The following is a 26,179-nucleotide window of genomic DNA, read 5'->3' on the forward strand; positions in this document are numbered from 1 at the left end:
GTTCTTACAGGGATATTTGACACATGTATAAGCAGATATTTATATTGGTTCATGAGGTACATTAAGGAACTTAGAACATTATGAACTCTTAAGGATGAAAGTGGACTTCATGGTAATTTAGTTTGACTACCCAATTGATCATTTTATCCTAAGTCTCCTTGTAAATGGAAGTGTGTTGTCTAGTCTTCATAATACTTTCTTCCCTGACCTAATTTATTTTAGTCCTTGACCTAATTTATTTAATCCGAATAAATAAACTTTAACCTGTTTTTTCTGTTTTAAAAAATTTGTTGGCTGGGCGTGATGGTTCCCACTTATAATCTCAGCACTTTGGGAGGCCAAGGCGGGTGGAACTCCTGGCCAGGAGTTCAAGGCCCGCCTGGCCAACATAGCAAAACCCCATCTCTACTAAAAATACAAAAATTAGCCAGGTGTGCTGGCATGCACCTGTAATCCCAACTACTCAGGACGCTGAGGCACAATAATCGCTTGAACCCAGGAGGCGGAGGTTGCAGTGAGCCGAGATCATGCCACTGCACTCTAGCCTGGGCAGCAGAGTGAGACTCCATCTCAACAACAAAAAAAAATGTTGATGCTCTTTGTCAGAACCCTTGTTGTTCCTTTTTATCACACTTCTCACCTCTTATTTAATGTGCGTTTTGCTGAATCTGTCATTTTCACTTTTGAATCTGTAGATGCTCAATAAACTTCTGTTGAAAGAATTAATAAACATTTTTTCAGTGCAGCCAGTAATTTAGCACAGTATATATTGAGAAATGTCGAAATAATACTAATCACATAAGATTAAAAAGGATGTAGCTTGATATTTGCTTGATTTATTCTTTGCATAGGTATAAAAATACCTGTTTTAAATATTTCTTTCAACTTTGTTTTGCATTTCAGCACACTGCTCTCTGTAGTAGTTCAAGTAACAAAAAAGTGCATGGAAAACATAGGTTTAAACTGAGAAGAATCTACTTGAAAAAAAGACTATATTTAGTTTCTGATTTTTTTGAATTATGAACTTAACTGTTAGGCTTAGTCTCCTGAAATACTTTGTTTTTATAGATGTGTGGAGGAGCCACATTGGAAGATCTTCTCATTAAGATTAGCTTGAAATTTTTGAGGACTTTATCTTGCAGTAGACTGTCCAAATAAGCAGAATCCAGTTTATCAGTGGGTCTTGTGGCAGTTAATCTTTTTTTAGAATAGACCTAATTTAATTTACATGGATATTCACAAATGTGTAAACAAGTCAAGTTGGCAGTTAAAAAATTTTTTTTTAACTAGGTTTTCAACTGTTGGAAGCATACTGTAGTTTCCTTTCAAGTCATTCATTATCTTGGATGTGTGAGTCCGTTTCAGTTGCAGCAAACAGAACCTGTTTTTATCATAAAACATTTTTGAATAAAAGGGATTTATCACTTAGAAGTTTTTTCTCACAAAATCACTGGAAGGGTACAAAGCAGGTCCTAGGTGGTCCTGGAGAACCTTTAAAACCATGCAGTAACAAACATGTGGCTTGCCTGTGGAGCTACCCTCTCGGCTTTCGTGGTGAAGGAGGTGCTGCAGTCCAGGGGCCTGAACTCCTCCCACCAGAGCCTGCCTATTACACACTATGCACCGCCCTGCCTCCAGGTGTACTCACCTTGCTTCTGTCACTTGTGAAGTGGAGACCCACCGTAGAAATGCTGCCAGTCATAACAACCCAGGAAAATTCTGTTTCACACCACTATTAAAATCTCATGCTACTGAGTCTGAGTAGGTGGAGTTCAGTTTGTATCTAGACCCTTATCCGCAGAAGAGCCTGGGAAATAGAGCATTAGCATTAAAACCTCTGCAGCACAGGAAAACATGTTAGGAGAGCGCTGAGACCCTCACTGCCAATTAACCACATCCACCTAGCTGACACAGTTTCATTTTTAAATATTTATTTATTTATTTATTTGATTTATTTATTTATTTATTTTGAGACAGGGTGTTGCTTTGTCACCCAGACTGGAGTGCAGTGGTGCAATCTCAGCTCACTGCAACTTCTACCTCCCAGGTTCAAGCATTCTCCTGCCTCAGCCTCCCAAGTAGCTGGGTCTACTGGCACTAGCCATCACACCTGGCTGATTGTTTAATTTTTTTAGAGATGGGGTCTTGCTGTGTTGCCCAGGGTGGTCTCAAACTTTTGGACTTGGGTGATCCTCCCATCTCAGCCTCCCAAAGGCTGGAATTACAGACATGAGCCACCATGCCCAGCCTGACATTGTTTTGAATAACATGCTTGTATCATTGTAGAAAATTTGGCAAACTTGTAGAATAGAACAAAATAAAATTATTCATAACTCCAGAACCCAGCAACAACCAGTATTCACACACACACACACACACACACACACACACACACACACACACACACGTTGGAGTCATGCTATGTTCATATATTTGCATCCTGATTATTTCAACATTATTTTTCATATAATAGGGATTTTCCCTGGTGTGAATTTTATTATAAATATTTTAATGAGTATAAAACATTTCATTGTAGGTTGTATTCTGTTTTCTCTCGATTTTGGACATTCATGCTCTTTCTCTTTTTTTCACATTTCAAGTATCAGTGTTGTGAGACATCCCTAAATATAATATTTATCTTAAAAATTGTTACATATTCAACAATCTTTTTACTTACATGGAGCAGTATTTAATGTAGCCAGATGCCCATACTTTCCCATAGGAAAAGCCTTGATCTACATATATATTTCTAAATGAAGTGATAGTCGCATACAATATACTTGAATAGTAATGTGTAATGAATTAGTCTTTTCAATTTTCGTTGGCTTTACTCTTCAAATTCTAATCTTGCTGTCTGCGTTTTATGCTGTTTGTATTTTAGTCTGAGAGCTCATATATAAATATGATTAAATGGCATTTTATTTTCAGTTATAAAAAGCCTTCTCATCTTTTCAATATTCAGAAGGAAGGAAAGCATACTTGCTGCTTAGGTACAAAGCATTCAATTTATTTATTTCTGTTAAGCCCATGAGAGCTTACCTATGCTTTCATGCTTTAAGATGTTATAAATTCTTATGAGTCTGTAGTGGTTCAGGTTTTCCGTATAAGAGTGTAGAAATAAATTAGTTGTGCATTCATAGCCCTCTGATTTAGTGATCTCTAGTGGTTAAAATAAGTTAACATTCTTAAATAACTGATCCACATAGTTAAGTGGTTTATATTCTTCCAAGTTAAATGAGCAAATTGTTTTAGAATAATGTTACCAATCAATTAAAATCTTGTTTCTAAGCAGGAAAGTTGTATTCTGATACGTTAGAGCACCATCATGTCAAACCCTCTCCTTTGGTTCAAAACCACAAATGAGAGGTGGAGTCTTCCTTGTTGAAATAGTGGTCATAATCTCATTCCACTATTAGGCTTAGTGGGCAGGGTATACAGATGATGATGATACTCAGTTGCTTGAGAGCCTGAAGAAGCCGAGGGTCCCATAGGCTTCTGGATTTCTTAAAATTTTTCACGCTTTCATTTGGAAGTGAGATGGAGAGGGTAAGGGAGTTGTGGCTTTTTTCAAAGTTATTTGAAATTCACCTTTGTGTCCAGTATTTTGTGGCTGACTACCTTTTCCAACTGTTTTAGGGAACATTTTGTTCATACTTTGTGTGGAAAGTTTCTTGCTAGAGGCTGTATTTTCGTTTGAGAGTTAACATGTGGTTAATATTTTATCCTGAGGAAGAGTATTTCAATTGGTGTGAATACTTAAATCACCTTGCCACCTCTTTGGTCTTCCTTATTAAGTCAGTGTTGCTGTGAATAAAGAGGCCAGCTAGTCTGTGGAGAGCATGTGATTCATCCCATCAAGAAAGATGTAATGAGCTCTTAGAAGAATCAGCTTTCCATGCAATGCTGGGGATAAGGACTGTGGACTGTTTCACTGTGCAGTTGCTGTAAGCCATTGTTCCTTCCCTCTAAATAATGAGTGGCATTGTTTTTGTAAATTATATTTCCCCCTAAACAATTAACATAGTTAGACTTAGTATAAAAACCAGGTCTGGACAAGTTTCCAAAAGAGATTCTCACCTGATTAGGGAAAGGGGAAGAAAGTAATAAAGAGAACCTATTGCATTGACATCATTAGCTTCCTTTTCTTTTGATTTTTTAAATGGAGACCTTGAAATGTTTCTTACCCCTTGGGTTTATTATTTCTGTTTGGTTTAGTTGCTTAGCATGTTTGATATCTTTCCAATACACCCGATACACACAACCTCTTGTAAGAGATGCTTTCTTAGTTATGTCTTTGTCATCTCGCTTTTCTTTCTATTAGAAGGGTGAGATGTTTTGTCTATGTTTAGGAAATTATTTTTATAAACATTTTGAAGTATTTTTCAAGGTTCCCCAACCCCCTTTTTTCCCTGATAGTAATACAGCTTGCTCTTTGCATATGTACAGTAATGAAGCAGGGAAATGCCATCAGGCTTCTGTGTCCGTGGGTTCCACATCCATGGATTCAGCCAAGATTAGATTGAAAATACTTGGAACAACAACAAAAAAAGAATGGTTGTGTCTGTACTGAACACGTAGAAACTTTCCTTTGTCCTAATTTCCTATATAATGCAGAATAACAACTATTTACACAAAGCATTTTCTTTGTAATAGGTCATGTAAGTCATTCAGAGATCATTTAAACTATATGGGAGGATGTGCGTAGGTTATGTGCAGTAGTTCACCATTTTATGTAAGGGACTTCAGCATCTGTGGATTTTGGTATCTGCAAGGGGTTCTGGAACCAGTCCCCCATGGACACTGAGGATGATTGTAATTTGAAATTTTGAAGATGAGTAGTAATGACATTTTGATGTATTAACTTCAGGACTTCTGTGGAGCATGGCTCTATACAGATGTTGGCTATTCTTATTACCAGGGGGAACCATCCAAATATAGTTTAATTTCCTGCAATTTTTCCAATTTCTGCTGTATTGAGAGAATTTTCCTATGCCTCATAAATATGGATAGTTTGCATAATGTTATATTATGTGCTGAGTTTTATAGTTAATGTTTAACTTTATTTGATGGTTTTTTCTGTCGTATGACATTTATATTTTTGCCAATTTTGTTCGCTTTTATAAATAACCTTTAGAAGTACCCTTCAGAGAATGTCCTTATGTATCAATTTATGTTGGCATCTCCGATTATTTTCTTTGACTAGATTCCTCAAGTAGACTTATTTGGTAAGGAGATGAACATTTTTAAAGCTATTAGTAATTGTTTCACATAAATTCTAGACTAATAAAGTATGAATTAGTTAGGATGTATAAAATGCTCTGAGAAGTCCTAGATAAATAGGATAGGAGTGAGGCTTGGAGGTGGTGGTGAAGGAAACAAGCAGCTGGTACTATTCTTGAGTTCCAGAACTCAAGTGAGATCTTACTAGATAGCTTAAGGGTTCTACATGGGTGTGCATCAGAATTACCTGTAGACTTCCAAGAGATGAAACACAGGTATTACTCACACCAACAGATTCCTTTAACCACTCCAGAAAATTTGTGTGCTTCCTTAAAGCTCTTCTGTGGTTTTCAGGGCTCGGTCTTTTATTTCCCCCCGCCAGAACCTCGGGTCTAGCTGAAAACAAAGTATGGTTACACTTTAAGGGAGAGCAAATAGGAATATAGTCATGCCTCGCTTAATGACAGAGATACATCCTGAGAATTGCACTGTTAGGCGATTTCATCCTTGTGTGAACATCATAGAGTGCACTTACACAAACCTAGATGGTGTAGCCTACAACACACCTAGGTTACATGGTATATCCTGTTCTTCTAGGCTTCAAACCTATACAGCATGTAGCTATACTGAATAGGCAGCTGGGACACAATGCATTCATATTTAGATATTTGTGTATCCAACATATCTAAACATAGAAGAAGTACAGTTAAAATACAGGATTTTAATCTTATGTGATCACCATTGTATATGTGGTCCATTGTTTATAAGAACGTTGTTATGGGGTGCATGACTGTATAATTTTTTTTTGAGATCTCTTTTCTTTAAGCGAATGCAGAATAGAATCTAGTACATTTGCTGTATTTGGGTTTGTGACATTTCACTTCCTCTCATACTTAGATTGCACAAATTTATCATTTTCAAATGAAAAATTAACTTTGAGTCTTTTAAAAGTCCTACAACTCATTTAATATTGGATGTTGACTATCAATACAAAAATAGAACTGGAAATATTTTTCTAGATACAAGCCTTAATAAAAACAATGTTTCTGTCTACTGTTTCTTTCTGTGTGTTCCTTCATTCCTTTCAAAACCCCTTCGTTTCTTCTTTTTCTTCCCTTCCTTTTCCCCTTCCCCTCCCCTCCCCTCCCTCCCCTCCCCTCCCCTCCCCTCCCCTCCCCTCCCCTTTCCCCTTCCCCTCCCCTCCCCTCCCCTTTCCCTTTCCCATTCCTTTCCCTTTCCCGTTCCCTTCCCATTCCTGTTCTTTTCCCTTTCCCCTCCCCTTTCTCGTTCCATTCTCCTTCCCCCTCTTCCCCTTCCTCTTCCCCCCTTCCCCTTCCTCTTCCCCCTTTCCCTTCCTTTTCCCCCCTTCCCCTTCCTTTTCCCCTTTCTCTTCCCTTTCCCTTCCCTTCCCTTCCCCTTCACCTTCTGCTTCCCCTTCCCCTTCCCCTTTTCTTTCCCTTCCCTTTTCTTTCCCCTTCCCTTCCTCTTCTCTTTCCCTTTCCTTTCCCTTTTCCTTCCTCCCCTTCCCCTTTCCCTTCACCTTCCCTTTCCCTCTTCCTTTCCTCTTCCCTTCCCCTTCCCCTTTCCCTTCCCTCCCCTTCCCCTCCCCCTTCCCTCCCCCTTCCCTTTCCTCCCCTTCCCCTCCCCCTTCCCTCCCCCTTCCCTTTCCTCCCCTTCCCCTCCCCATTCCCTTTCCTCCCCTTCCCCGCTTCCCCTTTCCCCTTCCCTTTCCCCTCCCCTTCCTTCCCCTCTCCCCTCCTCTCCCCTTTTCTCTTCCGTTTCCCCTTTCCCTTCCCCTTCCCTTTTCCTTTTCCTTTTCTTTTGCCACTGTCTGGCTCCACTCTTTTGCCCAGGCTGGAGTTCAGTGCATGGCTTACCGCAGTTTCAACTTTGTGGGTTCAAGTGATCCTCCCATCTCAGCCCACGGAGGAGCTTGGACTACAAGCATGGACCACCCCACCCAGCCTTTTTTTTTTTTTTAAGAGATGGAGTCTCACTATGTTGCCCAGGCTGATCTTGAACTCCTGGGCTCAAGTGATCCTCCCATCTTGGCATCCCAATGTGTTTGGATTACAGGCCTGAGCCACTGCGCCTGCACCAGTTTGACTTCTTGATTTTTGCTTCTCCTCATTTATTCTTTCTAATTTACAAGGCCAACTGTCATATTAGTAAATTCGAAAGCACTATTTTATTTCTAAATTACGTTTTTAAAAGTTCATTTTATTTATTTTTTTTCCCTTTACACTCTGTTGGATTTGAAGAAGATTACTTTAAACCACAAAATACACTTGACCAGTTTGCTGCTGAGAAGAAGTTGTTTATCGTTTGGTTATTTGTGAGCCAAGCGTAGCTTCCAGCATTATGGTAACCATCCAAAAGCTTAAAGGATGAGCTGAGATAGTTCTTTAGAATCACGTGTCGTCTGTGACAGACCTGTAGCTCTCTTTAATTTTCTGCGGCATTAGTTTCAAGGGAGATCCAGCTGAGAGTAGACTTTAAACTATTCTGCTGCAACATTTGTATTTCCTATTAGAGGTCTCTATAACTATAAATTTTAACCTTCTATTTTGCATATTAAAATACCTTAATTTGAATGCAGCACATTTTCGAACTTTCAGTCAGTTATGGTTATAATCAGTTCTACAATACGCTGGGCTCGCTGAGTTACTGATAACCTAGTCTCATCTTTTTCTATGCTACATTAGGAATACAGTCTGCCTTCATATGCTTTAAATGTTTTGTGTTCAAAGTGATAAAATCCTAAGGTGTTATTGATAAAATTTTGGAGCCTGGATGCGATATTTTTAGTAAGAGTTCACAAACCACTACGGGAGTATAAATCCCTAATAAAGTCAGAAGCCTTCTTGAAAATTGACATTTAAAAATGAAATATTACTTAAGTAATTTGAGCTAAAGAGGTGCTACAATACGTCTTTTGGCATTCAGAATCTCTGGATTCTGACCAGTGTTTCTGGTTTCAAACTCCACCATAGTTTAGCAAACTATTAATTGTCACTAATAATCCCAATGTGGTTGTTTTGACAAAAATGTATGGATGTTTGAGTTTCCTCTTTGTCTTGCCATAGTTCTGTTATAAAAACTTTATAAGCACATACTCTTTCATTTGTCTTTTCCACACCTCTCATTAATAGTTACAAAGAATGTGGGGGAAACCTGTTAGCAAAAAGGAGAAGTAAGATGTATACATGTACCAGTGCTGATTTATGTGCTGGATACTGGCTTAGGAATTACAGATAATATAGGAACAGATTACTTGGCCTCAGTTCTACAACATTAGGCATTACACGTAGGAAGTTGGTTTGCATGGATTTCAAATGTTGCTTTTTAGTTAGTTCACTATACTTAGGAATAGACATGCACCTAGGGTAAATGATAATGAATACTGTGTTTGGAATAAAATTCTAGGTTTCCTTATTTTCAAAAAAGTCTTAATAGGCATTTAGTTTATTTAAACCAATAGGAGCTGCCAAATTTTCTGCCTTCTTTTACAAGTTGGTGATTAAGCCTGCATTTTGTATGTGTGAGTCATTTTATTTCACCCTTATCTGTCTCTCTTTTTTTCTGTTATTATTTATTTTTTAGAAGATGAATGAATGAAGGTCAGAAAGTACAGATCATATTTACAGGTCACCTTCTGGTTGTTATCTTCCCATACACTTTAGCTATGGCATTGCTTCCAAGGTCATGCTCTGGTGTAGTCATAAGGAGGTACAAAAGATAAACTCCTGCCCCAAAGGCAGTAAGGAGTCTGTTACATTAAATCAATAATATGATTGCTGATAATTTTAGCAAGCTTCATGTAATTAAAATTATTCTGGCTGGGCGTGGTGGCTCACGCCTGTAATCCCAGCACTTTGGGAGGCCGAGGCGGGTGGATCACGAGGTCAGGAGATCAAGACCCTCCTGGCTAACACGGTGAAACCCCGTCTCTAATAAAAATACAAAAAATTAGCCGGGTGTGATGGCGGGCACCTGTAGTCCCAGCTACTCGGGAGGTCGAGGCAGGAGAATGGTGTGAACCCGGGAGGTGGAGCTTGCAGTGAGCCGAGATTGCACCACTGCACTCCAACCTCGGCAGCAGAGTGAGACTCTGTCTCAAAAAAAAATTATTCTAAGCCATCATTATTAATTTTACTTCAGTCTCCTAATTTCAGATTAGATATCCTGAAAATAGTTCCCTTTGTTTTTTGTGTATCATTTCCTGGAGAAATAATTAAGCAGAACATTGAATTCTCTTTTACCATAATTGCAGAGTTGAAAAATGTGGGAAATGTAAAATCTTAACATCACACGGGAATATTTGAAACCATATGATGCATAGAAGGTTCTGAATGAAATGTATATGCATTGAGTGTTTTGTATTTCAAAATATGCTATGATTTCTCATAATTCTTAAAAAAATTGAGATTTTTGCACTGAAATGAGGTGGAAACATAGTTGGGTTTCCTGTGCCAACACAGAAATGTTTATGACTTCTATCATGTTCATGAAACCCCAGTTCTGACTTCTGCAACACGGGGATATAGTCTTGCCAAGAAATCTGACCATCAGCTAAATAGCTGTTTCTGGGAGATAAAGCCTTGGAGTTGCAGCTTAGTATGCCAGGAATGAGCTTCTATCTCAAGGCATTGGGTGGGCTCTATGTGATTTTCCTGAATTGTAATAAGCTTGGGGAGGGCTAATGTGGGAGAAGACACTTACTTTCCTTGCCCTGAAAGAAATTTTCTCCATAGCCAGGATACCGCTACCAGGGAGCAGCAAATTAATATGCATTTCCCAGCCAGAGTGGCTTTTTGACACCTGATGCTGTGGCAGTACATTTAGATGATAAGGAAAATCCCTGATCACAGCAGGAACATCTGTTTTTCCCTGGCAAGAAGGAAAATTTCCCACCTAGCACAAAGCTGAGCAGCTATTTGGGGCAGCCTCATAAGTGGAGGATTAAAGTTATAATTTAAAAAAGGGAGAGTAATTTCTTATGGCATTTTTTTGTATAATCTTTTAGATAAAGTAATAGCTCTAAAATTAATTTATGCCATTAGTAAGTTTTATAATTAGAATTATGTATATTTGATTTAAAATTTTTGATTTGTAGTTATAATTTGATTCATAAGTGAGTGTATATAGTCTTGAATAGATTGGTTACGACTGCCATATTTTAACAATTATTTACACTAAAGCAAATATTTTCAAATTGAAAATGGAGTGCATGATGTATATTTCAGTGGACAGTGGTATCTAGTATAAGTTGTGTTGTAGAAAATATTTAGCACATTGTATGCTGCGATGTTTATGGATACCTTTCCATCATAAATTCAGATGGACAGCTTTACAGGCCTACAGTCCTTGTATGCACTTGATACACATTGTATGCAGTAGATGGTGAACTAGATTTGTGGCCAGACTTCAGGATTGGGAGGAAGAAACGTGACTGAAATGCTAGTAGGACCTGCATGATGCTATCAAAAATATAACAAATATGTTGATAGGAATTAATAATATATTTTAAAGATTCTTCAGTTGATTGATAATAATTCAAGATTGCTGTAAATAACTGCACTTTTCATACATTATTTAGAAGTCAATATATGGATTCATTATTGATTTTACATGAATTAGGAAAATTGCTTTGTTATGAGAGTGAATGTTAGTTTTAGTTTTTTTTTTTTTTTTTTGAGACGGAGTCTTGCTCTTTCACCCAGGCTGGAGTGCAGTGGCGCGATCTCGGCTCACTGCAAGCTCTGCCTCCCAGGTTCACGCCATTCTCCTGCCTCAGCCTCTCCGAGTAGCTGGGACTACAGGCGCCCGCCACCACGCCCGGCTAATTTTTTGTATTTTTAGTAGAGACGGGGTTTCACCGTGGTCTCGATCTCCTGACCTCGTGATCCACCCGCCTCGGCCTCCCAAAGTGCTGGGATTACAAGCGTGAGCCACCGCGCCCGGCCTAGTTTTAGTTTTATTATCCATGAACTCAAAGTTGATTCCACAGATATAAAATTGTAGAATTCTTCAAGTGCAGTGGAAAAGTGCAGACCTTGCCATCTTCAGCCATTCTTTCTCTTATTCTGATTATTGTATGTTGCTGTGCTGCAGGTACTGCATGTCATAATTGACTTACATGGAGAAACAGTGTACTATTTTTTCTATGCAATTGGAAATAATCACATTTGCCACAGACATCATATGCTGTAGGTGTGACATGAAATTGAAATAGGCATGTAACAGTGGTATACATCTTTTAGTATAAATCTAAACATACAGTGATTACATTTCACTGAAAATACATTTTACTAAAGTTTATCTTAATGCCTCTTTGAAGCATTCCCTAAACAATTTTTAAAACAACTTATCAAAATGTTCTTTTAAAATTCCAGGATTCTGAAACCATGTGAAATAGGGAACATAAAAAATATTCATGAAAAAGTCATCCACATTGGTGTAAGCCACTGTGCTAAGTGCTTGGGTTTAAAGGTGAATGATGATCTGCCTAGGCTTCCCTGTAAGATTAGAAATAGCAATTTTTAAAATTAACTAAATTATAAGTTAGAACCATAATTAAAATAAAATTAGAACAGACTGGTAACAAAAAGCATGGCATGATTAGTTCTATTGAGAATCAGGCAATGCTTCTTAGAAAGTAGCATTTGAACTGGGCTTTGAAGAATGTTCAGTATTTCTATAGAAGAAATGATATTGGAAGTACAGGTCTCAAAGCAAGAATGAAGGTGAAGAAGTTTGTGTGGTACAGCAAGCACCATTGTCTGAAATTTCCTCTGGTCTACCTATAGTGTTTGCTGGAGATTTGATGTGATCCAACATGTTTTAGGAAACTCCTCTGCCAGAAAGTGGTGCAGAACATTGTTAGAGAGGATATGGCCAGAGCCTGTGTCCAGTTAGAAGGCCACTGTTAAAATTTCAGGTAAGAGACAAGTTGACCCTGAACTAGGTTTATGGCTGAGGACCAAAATCAGCAAAAATGTTGTATCAATAAGACTTAGAAGCTGTGGAGATCAAAGAGGGAGGAAAGAGAGTAAAGTTACTTCTAAATATTTTAGGGAACGGTACCCAAGTCAAAATAGGGAGCTCAGTTGCGAGGTATCTTTGGGACCTCTTGTTGGAAACTGAGATCATGAATTCAGGAAACAGTTTCGTTTTCGTGACTTGTGCTTAAAAATTGTCAGGGTAGGAGGTGGTGAAATTGCGCAGTTTTTGAGCTTGTCCAGAGAGATAATAATCAGCAGTCCATAGAGCCAACAAGACCATTTACGGGAAGAGGAAAAATGGCATAGATTCAGGAAGGAGCAGAGGGGTTGGTACCAGTAGCATACTGGATTCCAGACACCAAAAGGTGAGAATTGTGTGGCACCTGATCTCTTCATTTCGAAAATAGACTCTTTTTCTTTTCAAGTGATGTTTTGTCACTATGCAAATATCCAGTTATCTATCAACTCTTAACATAATAGTTTTAGTATGATTATCTTTGCCTGAATTAATTATTTCATTAGAAGTTGAAAATGGTCATATTTCTAATTCTGTTATTAGTTCTGTTTCCATTATTTGGCGTTCTTCTGAAAAGACAAGTTTCCCCTCATCAACTGGTGCTGTTGATTTCTCTGAAATACAGTTCCTACTGAAAAAAGAGGGTAGATTTTTAAAAATACTTTTGGGTTAATTATTCATTTTCTAAGTAAGCAGTTGGTGTAATAATCACCTCAAATGGTGGGAAATGAGTATGAAAGCCTGGTCCCTAGTCAATGATAGCCTCAATTTTTATTTTTGACATAAAAATTATACTTGCATTTTAGCATACTTTAATTCCTCCTTCTCTTTGTAGACACATGAGGTTCTGTCACTAATAAATACAGTTCTGTCATTAATAAGTTTACCCTTTATGACTTATCTGAATTTCTTATTAGTATAAGAAATTCTTATCAGAATAAGCTTATCAGTATATCTATGAACTATCATATGAAACGGTATTTCCTTTCCTTTTTTCTGAAGCGTAAGTTTAAAGGAGAGACTCTTAGTATCTTGAGATATGGTGAACCTTAGTTTCTAGTTTGCTTCCTTAGTTAGTTTTTGTCCATGTCTTCTCCTTACCATTTCTATTAAAACAAACAAAAAAAAACTTGCTGCTAAAGTTTCATCTTGCTACTTTTAAAGATTTTATTTCTTGCAGGTTAATTCTTAAAGTTTATAAAGTTTCATGTCAAAGTTTATGTTGGTAAATGTTTATCAATTTCCTTTTGTTTGAACATATGTCCCAATATTGACATAAACCCAAGACTATCAATTCATTTTTAAGTTTTATTCCCTGATGGAACTCATGAAGGAAGAGCAAATAGTATCCTGATCTATAACTAAGTTTTATACATTGCAAACCTATTATATTGCACTTTTTTGTTTCTGTGTTTGTATTGGGTGTTCATATAGTTTAGCACATGAAGAGTAAGTATCAATCACGTATATAATACTTATAGCCAGATTACTCTTAACAGTGTTACTAAGGATAATATGTTAGTACTTCTTCTAACTTGGGGTACTGAGTTAAGTGGATCCAACTGAAGGTAATATTTTACTTTGTTCTTGTAGGAGATGATTTAGATTTCGTTGTTGAACTAAAAAGTTTGACTCCCCTAGTTTATCCTAGCTTTCTCATTTCTTTTCAGAACATTGAAATGAAGTTTTTCAGCTCATAAGCCAAAGGAAGTTATTATAATTTTTTATTTGAAAGAAATATCAAGTAGCATTTGGTTGTTCTGGGGAGTATTAAAAACTTAGTTGATAAATATTTATGTAAAAACATCACTTGTCATATCCATGTCACAGTGAACAATTACGTATCTGTTATGTAACAAATAATTGTGATAGGCCATTTTTTTCCCCTGATATTTGAGTTAATGCTAACTACTATCTTGTGAAGTAGGTAATAGAAACAGCCTGAATAATCTAAATCTCTTATCCAAAAATCACAAAACCATAAGGCTTTGAAGAAAGGGCAAATTTATTAGTCTTCCTTATTTTTAGCATTTCTGATGAATTAAGATGGTATCTCATAATTTAATTATGAGACTGGAAAGAAGAGAAAATGCCATAGTTGAGAGAGAGTGAAAGTCTCGTATAGAAGTACTTTTCACTTTTCGGTGTACATACTTGGTTTAGGTGATTGATTTGGGTAGGAGTGCAAAGTGTAGTGTTTTATCTGTTGTGTGCCATGTGTGTGCCACCCTTCCTGCTGTAATTATTAGACTTGCCTGTCTTCAGCATGTGGTTATAATTCCGAGGTCTAATCTGGGTGGAATGTCCTCAATCAGCTATTTTGTGTAGGATTGGATAGATGTTTTAAATATGTAGAATCATTTTTCTGCTACTTTTGAAAAACCAGGTGCATTACTGATTTGCAAGGTCTAGTTTTTTACAAGACACCTTTTTGTTTCTTTTTGAATAGAAAGATGAAAACTACAGAAGCCTCCCACGGGATACTAGTAACTGGTCTAACCAATTTCAGAGAGACAATGCTCGCTCGTCTCTGAGTGCCAGTCACCCAATGGTGGGCAAGTGGCTGGAGAAACAAGAACAGGTAACATGACAAATCCTTATATGTGCGTCATTGCTGTAACATCCTGTCCCATACCCCAAAGATGTTTCTCCCATCTCAATCATTGGTGATGATTAAAAGTTAATTATTCTAACAAACTTTAGTTAAGTACCAGTCTCTGTGTCAGAGTTTATCTAACATAAATGCAGGATATTTCTGGCTGGTCTCTGATCACAGATTTATTGTGAGCAGTTATGAATATTTGCAGTAGATTCTGAAGGTTCAGGGCTTTAGAGTTTGTAATGCTGCAGAGGCACAGATGTTTGGCAGTGAATCACGCTGTTAGTGAGTAGACTTTCAAGGCTCTTCTCTTCTTTGATAGGCAATAAGTCGAAGGATCCGAAGACGCAAATTAAAACTTTTTGTTATATCTGACTTCACTGTACAAGAGAAATATATCCTATGGTGTTGTTTTAGAATTTAGATTACAGTATTTTGTCATGTTTGGGCACTTATCCTTTCATAAATTTCAAGGACCTGTTTTAGGCTTATCAGTCTTTAGAGTTACCTGTTTCACTGTGCAGTGCAGCCACCTACGATTCGTGAAATAAGAATTGTTTACCACTCAGAAACAATTGTTTTCTGACTTGGAAAGAATGACTATTTACAAAGTTGTTGCATCACTGTTAGAAAAGTCCTCCTTTCATATGAAGACTCAGAATGTATCTGATGAGTTACTTTTTTTTTTTTTCCACTTTTCTTTTTATGCTTTAAGTTTTAGGGTACATGTGCACAATGTGCAGGTTTGTTACATATGTATACATGTGCCATGTTGGTGTGCTGCACCCATTAACTCGTCATTTAGCGTTAGGTATATCTCCTAATGCTATCCCTCCCCCCTCCCCCCACCCCCTGATGAGTTAATTCTTTCAGTGTTATTTTTTTAATGCCTCATTTGTTTATTATTGACTCACAATGGGTTTTTTGTAGTAGGGAATCCCAGTGTTTTATAATTTTAATTGTGCTTTTTCCCAGCTTTATTGAAGTATAATTGACAGATAAATATAGTATATATTTAAAGGGTACAGTATGAGGTTTTGATATGTGTATATATCAACACAATGATTACCACAATCAAGATAATTTACCTGCTGGGTGCAGTGGCTCACACCTATAATCCCAGCATTTGGGAGGCTGAGGTGGGTGGATCACGAGGTCAGGAGATCGAGACCATCCTGGCTAACACTGTGAAACCCCGTCTCAACTAAAAATACAAAAATTTAGCCAGGCGTGGTGGCAGGCACCTGTAGTTCCAGCTACTCGGGAGGCTGAAGCAGGAGAATGGCGTGAACCCGGGAGGCGGAGCTTGCAGTGAGCTGAGATCGTGCCACTGCACTCCAGCCTGAGCAACAGAGCAAGACTCCCTCTCAAAAAAAAAAAAAAGATAATTTATCCATCACATTACATAGATATAATTTTGTGTGTATGTGTGGTGAAAACACTTGAGATCTATTCTGTTGGCAAATTTTTTAAATTTTAATTTAATTTAATTTTTTTGAGATAGGGTCTTGCTCTGTCAACCATAGCTCACTGCAGCCTCGAACTTCTAGGCTCAAGTGTTCCTCCTACCTCATCCTCCCTGGTAGCTAGGACTGTATGTGTACACCACCACGCCGAGCTAATTTAAAAAAATGTTTTATTTTGTGGAGACGGTCTCACTTTGCTATCCAGGCTAGTCTTGAACTCCTGGCCTCAAGCAATCCTACTGTCTTGGCCTCCCAAAGTGTCATGGTTATAGGCATGAGCCACTGTGCCTAGCTTCTTAGCAAATTTCAAGTATAAAATATGTTTATTAGACTCACCATATTATACATTAGGTCTCCAGAGTTCATTCATCTTACAATTGAAAGTTTTTACCCTATGGCCAATATTTTTCCTTTTTCCACACCCCACTCCCTGTGGTAACTGCCATTGTACTCTGTTAGCACGAATTCATTTTTTTTCCCCAAGATTCCACTTATAAGTAAAATCATACAGATTTTGTCTTTCTGTGTTTGGCTTATTTCTCTTAGCATAATGCCTTTTAGGTTCATCCATGTTGTCACAAATGTCAGAATGTCCTTTTTTATTAAAGGCTGAATAATATTCCATTGTATACATTTATGTGTACACACACACACACACACACACACACACACACACACACACACGCACGCAGTGTATATCACATTTTCTTTATCCGTTCATCTGTTGTAGGTCACTTAGGTTGTTTCCATATCTTGGCTATTGTGAATTTATGCTTCTGTGTACATGGAATTGCAAATATGTCTTTGATATAGTGATTTTATTTATCATGGATATATATGCAGAAGCAGAATTGCTGGATCATATGGTAGTTCTATTTTTTTAAGTTTTTGAGGAGACTTCATACTGTTTCATAGAGGCTGTCCTAATTTACATTACCACCAGCGGTATGCCAGGGTTTCCTTCTCTCCGCATCCTCATTATCACTTATATTTTGACTTTTTTTTCCTTTCTTTTTTCTTTTCTTTCTTTCTTTCTTTTTTCTTTTTTTTTTTGAGACAGAGTCTTGCTCTGTCGCTCAGGCTGGAGTACAGTGGTGCGATCTCAGTTCACTGCAACCTCCGCCTCCTGGGTTCAACCAATTCTCCTGCCTCAGCCTCCTAGGTAGCTGGGATTACAGGTACCCACCACCACGTCCGGCTAATTTTTTTTTTGTATTTTTAGTAGAGATGGGGTTTCATCATGTTTGTCAAGCTGGTCTTGATCTATTCACCTCGTGATCTGCCCACCTCGGCCTTTCAAAGTGCTGGAATTACAGGTGTGAGCCACAGCACCTGGCCTTTTTTTTTTTTTTTTTTGAGACGGAGTCTTGCTCTGTTTCCCAGGCTGGAGTGCAGTGGCGCAATCTCAGCTCACTGCAGCTTCTACCTCCTGGGTTCAAGCAGTTCTCCTGTCTCAGTCTCCAAAGTAACTGGGATTACAGGCACACACCACCATGCCCAGTTAATTTTTTGTATTTTTAGTACAGATGGGGTTTCACCATTTTGACCAGGGTGGCCTCAAACTGCTGACCTGAAGTGATACACCCGCCTCAGCCTCCCAAAGTGCTGATTTCAGGCATAAGCCACTGTACCCGGCCGTATTTTGATGTTTTGGTAACAGCCATCCTACCAGTGTGAGGTGATGTCCTACCTTGCTTTTGATTTACATTTCCCTGGTGATGAGTGATGTTGAGCATTTTTCAGTGCTTTTAATAAAAAGCCACGTGTTCGTTTAGTTGGTCACTTATTTTCTTTTTTTTTTTTTTTGAGATGGAGTCTCGCTCTGTGGCCCAGGCTGGAGTGCAGTGGCACGATCTCAGCTCACTGCAAACTCCGCCTCACGGGTTCACGCCATTCTCCTGCCTCAGCCTCCCAAGTAGCTGGGACTATAGGCGCCCACTACCATGCCCAGCTAATTTTTTGTATTTTTAGTAGAGATGGGGTTTCACTGTGTTCGCCAGGATGGTCTTGATCTCCTGATCTCGTGATCCGCCCCCCTCGGCCTCCCAAAGTGCTGGGATTACAGGCGTGAGCCACCGCGCCTGGCTTATTTTCTTTAAAAAGTTTATATGGATGGAAAACAAGGTGAGTACTCAGAGAGAGTTTAGTTGCTTTATTAATTTTAAAAATTATTAATAATTTTGTTGACTAAATACTGGAATAAATTATTTTTCAATTTAGATTAATGACAGCTGTAGAAAGAAATCATAAGTGTTTTTCATATTTCATCTCAGCCTATGTTTTATGGTATAAAGATCCTAAAGTAACTTTGTGGATGTAGGGTATTCAAATATGAAACAGCAAAAAGGGACAGCTTGCCTTGCACACCGTGTTGGCACAGGAAATGTCCTAATTTTATCATATATTAAGTGTTAGCATACAAACGTTGTGTGATGGAAATAATTTTAAATAATAAAACAGCCATGGCAGTTCTATGAAGGAAACATGATTTTCTCAACGTAATTCAAATTCGTAACTAATTGATGTTAGTATCTTATTATTACTTTGAAATAAATGTTTTTAAGATTTAGATAGTTTCTCATGGACCCGGAAGTCAGACTGACTGGTGACTAGCTGTTTTCCGTATATGAGATTTGGGCACATTACTCTACTTGTCCATACATCAGTTTACTCATCCAGCAAATAGGGATAATTGTAGACCTTGTCTCAGGGGTTGCCATGTCAAGTGATACAATACCTGCCAAAGGCTTAGAATCAGGCCTAGTACCTAGAAATACTCAACGTATTAATATAATAGGACAGATAACAGACAACCTGGAATCTAGAATGAGGAAATGTTTGGCATATATGTAGCAGGAAGTCTGGAGCTTGGGAATATGTGGGAGTTAAGTCTGTAGCTTAGCAACCTCACTCACATTTTTTCTGGGAGCCTTCCTGAAGGCCACCTTAGCTCTGTGCTCTAGCTTGTCCTTTTCTTCCAGAGCCACATCCTTGCACAGAGGAAGGGGAACAGGGCCTGTGGCTCTTTGTAAAAGCAAATACATTTTTCCTAATAACCTCCTGACAGATCCCTGATCATGTTTGTTGGCTGGAATTGCCCTATTCTTCTGCCCATATCAAAATCAAAGGGAGTAAAAGTACCAGTACAGGTTTCGATGGATAGAGCTTGACCCCTGGAGCTGGGGCTGCAGTGGGATCTCCCTTGTTTACCTTCCCTGAAACACAGTTTCCCATCACTGCACACAGTCAGATCTGTTAAGCAAGGGATATGTGGGCAGGAGTGGGGAGTCCCAACCAGAAGTTGGCTGAGTATGCTAAATAGGACCTTTTTTTTTTTTTTTAATACTGCAAAATTGGTAGAAAAAGATTGGTAGCCCAGAGTTTCTAAAATATGATACAACTTTTATGTTTCTATTGTCTTTGTAGACCTGTTTTTAAGGAAGTAGTATATTCTTTGTAATTTTGTTATAAAATAGTTTCTTTTTAAGCAAAAGGGATGGCATTGAGAAGCCACACACACCAAAGACTGAGCTTTGATTTGCTTCTGTTGAAGTTATTTGAGTTAGTTGTCTATGTAGACTGAGAGGGTACCTAAGTCTAAAAACATCTTCTTTGGCATAAGTGTAAAAACATGATGTTCCATTCCTGAAATTTGATTTGAGTGAGACTGTATACTAGAAGAGTAGAAGCCATTGATGTTTTCACATCCAGTAGAATAATTAAACTAAAATCTATTGAAGAGGACAAGAACCACAGAAACAAAACAAAACTCCCACTCAAATTTTTTCAGAAGTAAGCACTATTGTTTGTGCAGAAGAGGAATCTTAGGTTATGCTTTATACACTAGAAATCTATTCCAACTATTCTCATTTAATTACGGATTTATTCTGCTAACCATTCCCAGAAAGTCGTCTGACTTTAATGACCTGATGTCTCTTCTGAGGCTTTCTTTTTCTCTTTAGTTTTTGCTATTAAACATATAATAAGGAGGATTGCATCATATAGATGAAAAAATATTTTGTATGCTTAAAAAAAAAAAAAACGCTCTGCCTTTCCAATTTGGGAATGCCAGAGTAAAACTGAGGGCCGTCTTCCTTTAGTTGTGTGGTCTGGAGCGAGGTCAGCAGAGGTCTAGATTTTATGTGTTTTTGCTCTGTTTTCTACTTAGTGCTTATCTCTCATTATCTGTTTCTGAAGGCAGTTATGACCTTGTCAGCTTTTCCAGTGAGAATAAGCAGAAGGAATGGAAAGGCAAAAGAGTGCTTTAAAGCGCTAAGCTAGCCGGCCCCTCTAGAAGTCTGGGGTGTCTTATTCTTTGGGTGGTGTTGGTCCTACTTACAGGGATAGTGAATCTTCTTTCTATAAGAATATTGGTTAGTTTTACTTCAATAAGAAAAGATAGGTTATGTGTCTTATTAGAAGTCTGTAGCAGCAAGCACAATATGATTTCCAAAAAGAGTAGCCGGGGTTTTCAGTGACTGATCACCTTGTTCAGAATAGCCCATAGCTGAATCCTACATCAGAGTCATCTCACAAGTTAGAGGACTGTGTATCTCTTAAGCATCCTTTTATGTCAGTCTTGACATAAGAGAGGAGATCTCAGTGGAAACAAAAGATTCGAAAACTAAATGGTTTGTTGTTGTCTTACTTTGAACACATTTTTATGCTTCTGAAATTTTGACTCTGACACTCAAGAAACAAACAAAAAACAACACTTTTAGTTTTGATGTTTGACAGTGTTTTAAGAAGTTCAAATTCCTTTTTAATGGTAACTGTGTCCCTGACTCAGCATAGAATATAGTTTGATATTGGCAGATAATAGGTCATAAGCTAACTTTGTTCTTATATCCCCACGCTTTATTGCAACTAATAAATTCCACAGAAGAGGCAGCAGGAACTTTGTGATACATGATTGGAAGAATTTAGGACCAGAAGGTAGAGGGACCTTAAGGAAAACATAAGTTAATTGGGAGCCTGCCATTTTCACAACCTTCTCTTGATGAATAGGCCTGAGCCCAATTAGCAGAAACAGCAAAGAGGCACAAGGCACGTTCCAGCCACTGCTTAAGCTCTGATATAGGGGAATGACTGCCCTGACCTTTAGAGCAAAATCCATATTTTTTCCATGTTTTAGGGCTGTCTCCATCAAGAAAAACATCACTTAATTGGAGATTATACAAACTGAGGCAAATTGGAGAGAAAACTAACTTAAATGTTTATTGATGAAGACACAATGCCAATGTGTACGTCATTTTCATACCTTTGGCAGCCACAAAGGAATCCCACCAACCAGTGTCAAGTCTCAAAGTCTCAGAGGCCAAAGTTTTGGGAGTAATGATGATACCTTTTTTCCTTTTTATTTTATATACCTTTGTCACTTTCTGCAGCTGTGATGCTTTTTCTTTATACTTTTCAGAATATTTATGCATTATAAACAGTATTCACATGATACGTGGTATGGTTTGGCTGTGTCCCCACCCAAATCTCATCTTGAATTGTAACTCCCACAGTTTCCACATATTGTGGGAGGGTCCTGGTGGGAGGTAATTGAATCATGGGGGCAGGTCTTTCCCATGCTGTACTCATGATAGTAAGTCTCATGAACTCTGGTGGTTTTAAAAATGGGAGTTCCCCTGCACAAGCTCTTTCTTTGCCTGCTGCCATCCATGTAAGACGTGACTTTCTTCTCCCTGCCTTCCACAATGATTGTGAGGCCTCCCTAGCTGCATGGAACTGTATGTCCATTAAACCTCTTCCTTTTGTAAATTGCCCAGTCTCAGTTATGTATTTATCAGCAGCATGAGAACCGACTAATACAATACACAATATATAAGTTATATTCACAAATTATTTGAAAAGGTAAGTTTCTATAAGTTTAATTTTTTGTTTTCATTATAATTTACAGCCGAATTCTTGAAGATTGAGGGCAAAAGTAAATTTAAAAACTAGTGAAGAAACGTTTTTCAGCATATCCAGGTTTTATGGAGGCAGTTTTTAAAAAATGTATTTTTCTCCAGGCTAGTCAATATAATTGTGGAAGTAAGTTTTGCCTAGGTTTTAGCTTGTTCTTATAAAATGGTCGGTGTCTGGGATGATCAACCTGTGGTTCCTGTGTCCACACGACTTACCAGAGTTGTTTTTTTCCCACTGATCTGCCTACATAGAAGAAAATCCCCTTCCTTGCCCAAGTGCTTACTAGCCTTTTCTAAGTGGGAAAAAAAAAAAATTCTCATTTCTCTGAGATCTAGAACTATCCAGATGACATAAAGAAGATGTTTTCTGGAGTATGAAATGATAATGTTTTCTTATCTTTTTTTCTGTTTTAATCTTTAAGAGGCTGGGTTCTTGCTCTGTTGCCCAGACTGGGGTGCAGTGATGCAGTCATAGCTCACTTCAGCTTCAAACTTCTGTGCTCAAGCAATCATCCTGCCTTCTGAGCAGCTGGGACTACTGATGTGCACCATCACCCCTGGCTAATTAAAAAAATTTTTTTATACTGGTGAGGTCCCGCTATGTTTCCCAGACTGGTCTCAAGCTCCTGGCTTCAAGTGATTCTCCTGCTTTAGCCTCCCAAAGTACTGGGATTACAGGTGTGAGCCACGATGCTTGTATTTTCATTCTTCTTTTTTTTTTTTTTTTTTTTTTTTTTTTTTAACTGATGTGAGGCTTTTTAAATGTTGCCCAGGTTGGCCTCGAATGTGTAGCCTCGCCTCCTTGTGCGCCAGGACAACCGGCCTGAGCCACCAGGGCTCCCCCCAATGCCTGTATTTTCTTAATTACAATAGGAGATGGTTTATTCAGCAGTCTGATTACAACAGCTTCAGATCGGTCAGGGAAATGACTGAGGGGTCACAGCATTAAACCGTGGAAGAGCTATAGAAATTCTGATATAGGAATAGATAGGGGTTCATGGTATCTGCCATCATTGGTGAGACTTAAGGATAGATTCTGATGCTGCCAGATAGTAATTAAAATGTGGGTTTTTTGGGTTTGTTAATTCTGTAGCCTGTAGTCAATGAGGATCCAAATGACTGTTCATATTATTTGGTTAAAAATAAACTAAGCCCCTTGCCTCCAAATTCTAAAAGTTCTGTGGAAAGGAAGGGATTTATTAATATTATTTACCAGTTGGCAAACCTTCATAAAATTTGTAGAGAAGCAAAATAATCGTGTTTATCTCTAGCAACACCAAATGTAGAAACTAAAAACATCAAGATTGTTTTAAAATTAAACTTACTTTTCATTATAAAATACCAGAGCTTTTATCTTATAAGAGAAATCTGTTATGTTCCCAATAATACCCAAAATAAAACCAAAACAATCTTTTAAGAGACTTGTTACCCGGATATATTAATGCCAGTAGCAGATTATTTTGTTGTGCTTTGATAATAGAATGCCTGGTATTCTAACACGTGTTAAAATTATTTTTTTAAAAAACAATGATCAAAACACCCTATATGTATGGGACACATTATTTTCCATGATCCCTACATATTTTCTGCTTTTATTATCCAAGAATTCTGGGTTAGAAACCGCAGTGGAAGCACAGGACCGGAGTGTGGGGCTCTGGTGGACGTTCTTCTTAGAAGGACACACGCATTTTCTGGGGAGCTTCCAGTCATGTGCAGGGTTACTTTCAGGAGTACTAGGTGGCATTTTACTTTTCCGTATATTTAACAACAAAAGACATAGTGAGAGTGGTAAGCATATTTCAGGGTTGGAACACTGCCCCTCCAATGAGTGTGTCCTGTTTTCTGACCCCTAAGACTGGTTGTATAGAAATAATCAAAGATAGATAAACTATGCAAACTTCATTTTCATTGTATACAAAATAGGGAAAATCATACCCATTTGGCAGATGTTAACTTTGTGGGCAAAGCTGAAGTGACACAGCACACATTCCAGTTCAGACCCAGTTTCTTGTATATTGAAGACACTCATAAGATGTTTTCTTTCCTATCTTTTTAGGTAACATTAGGTTTATTGGTTACACCTCAACAACTCCCTCATGTATTGGGTATCTCATTTTCTTAAATTTTATTTTTCTCCTTGTGTATTGGAAGTACCATTTGGTATGCTGGGGTGGTTTATTTTCATCCCTGGTGTATTTCTAATGCCCCCATCGTCATTTCGCAATTTGATTTTTGCTTCTGTGGCATCTCATCAGAATTAGAATAAAATTTAACCTTTTAAAATCATCTCTGGTTCTTTTCTGAAGAACATGATCTGACACAAAAATGACATCAGTGTTAATCTCTATGTCTGCTTCCATTCCTTATATTCTTTTTTGTTTTTGGCGAGTGTGTGTAGTTTTAATAAGATTAAATGTAAGGATACCATTAAGAATGCTAAGTATCTTTTTAAGAGCTTCTGCTTGGCCACTTGCTAAGCATCTGGGTTCCTTTGTGATATAAATGGAGTTTGGAGGGCACAGCATCACTCATTTGCTTTTGGACCTGGGGTATGCAGTTGAATGGGGTACTCATCAATTTCTCCTTTAAAACAAATTTTACAACTGTCTATTTATTGCTTTTTTGGCCTATGGAGCTAAATGCCTGCAAGCAGCGGGGAAGTAAGTTAGAAATTTTACTGAGTGAAAAATCTTTGGTGGTGTGTGGATTAACCTTCAGGGGAAATCTGTTAGGAGCTGATGGTTTTCTTACCTGTGAATACTGCTGCTAGAACTAGACATTTAGAGCTTGCACTACAGATAAAGATACATTTTCATTTTTAACTTTGACCTTCAGGTGCCTTTGCATATTTTCATTGCAGGCAGTCTTAAAGATTTTTGTTGTGAGCTGTGTGATTAAATATGATAATGGAAGGAATACATGCTTTATACTATAACTCTCTTTATTCCCACCCATCTGTATGTCATTTGCTTTTGAAATTTTGTTCTTTATTTCCACGTTCCATGTACGTTCCATGAGCTGTGCACCTGCTATTCTTTAAAAAATACTGGTTATGAAATTGCATTAACGTTTTCAGCCTACAATGTGTTGTTTTCACTGCCTGTGTCCTACAAGCCTGCTTTTAGAAATTGAATCACTTTTATAAGTCATTTTTAATTTTGGAATTTTATGATCTAGCTATATAGACTTTTTAATCTGTTTCTATCCAGGATTTTCCCAGTTACCTTCAACATGGTCTTGAAATGGCCCTAAAAAATTCCTGTCTTCAGTGTTCAAACATTTTGTCCAATGGTTGTATGTTTTCTTCCCACCACTGAGGGCTGGGTATATGTGCCCTATAGTATTTTTGTGACTTCCATAGATAAATGAGCCGTGTTTTTCCTTTATTTTTAAATTTTTTTTTCCTGTGCTCTAACGGTGGTAGGAGATTGTAGATTATCTTTTTAAATAGCTGAACAAATTATAAAGAAATTAAAGTATGGTATTGGGGTAGGGTTGGCGTAGGCTTTTGGGTTTCATTTCATGTGTCAATATTATTACTGTCCTTTATAGTAGGCATGTAATACTTTTGACGTGTTATTAGTTTTAGTAATCTCAGCACTTTGGGAGGCTGAGGCAGGTGGATTACTTGAGGTCAGGCGTTTGAGACCAGCCTTGCCAACATGATGAAACCCTGTCTGTACTAAAAATACACGAATTAGCTGGGTGTGGTGGCGCACGCCTGTAATCCCAACTACTCAGATGGCTGAGGCAGGATAATCATTTGAACCCGGGAGGCAGAGGTTGCAGTAAGCCGAGATCACACCACTGCACTCCAGCCTGGGCAACAGAGTGAGACTGTCTCTCAAAAAAAAAAAAATTAAAAAATGTTTTTATTTTTAATGCATAACTTTGCAAGGTTGGGAGACTGAGCTTTTTTTTTCTGCAAATTACTGTCATTTCCAAATTGTAAGATGGAGTTG

At 37.9% G+C, this 26,179-nt stretch overlaps 1 protein-coding gene across 6 annotated transcripts in view; it reads left to right on the top strand.

Annotated features, from left to right (window-relative positions):
• PARD3 (par-3 family cell polarity regulator) overlaps positions 1–26,179 on the top strand; it is a 705,675-nt gene that overhangs the window by 352,836 nt on the left and 326,660 nt on the right. For all 6 annotated transcript variants that reach the window (XM_030797833.1, XM_030797836.1, XM_030797834.1 and 3 more), the window contains exon 5: positions 14,690–14,821. In XM_030797833.1, the coding sequence (XP_030653693.1) occupies positions 14,690–14,821 (132 nt within the window). The remainder of the gene's footprint in view (positions 1–14,689; positions 14,822–26,179) is intronic.

This window comes from Nomascus leucogenys, chromosome 18 (genome assembly GCF_006542625.1).
Source record: "Nomascus leucogenys isolate Asia chromosome 18, Asia_NLE_v1, whole genome shotgun sequence".
NCBI lineage: Eukaryota > Metazoa > Chordata > Mammalia > Primates > Hylobatidae > Nomascus > Nomascus leucogenys.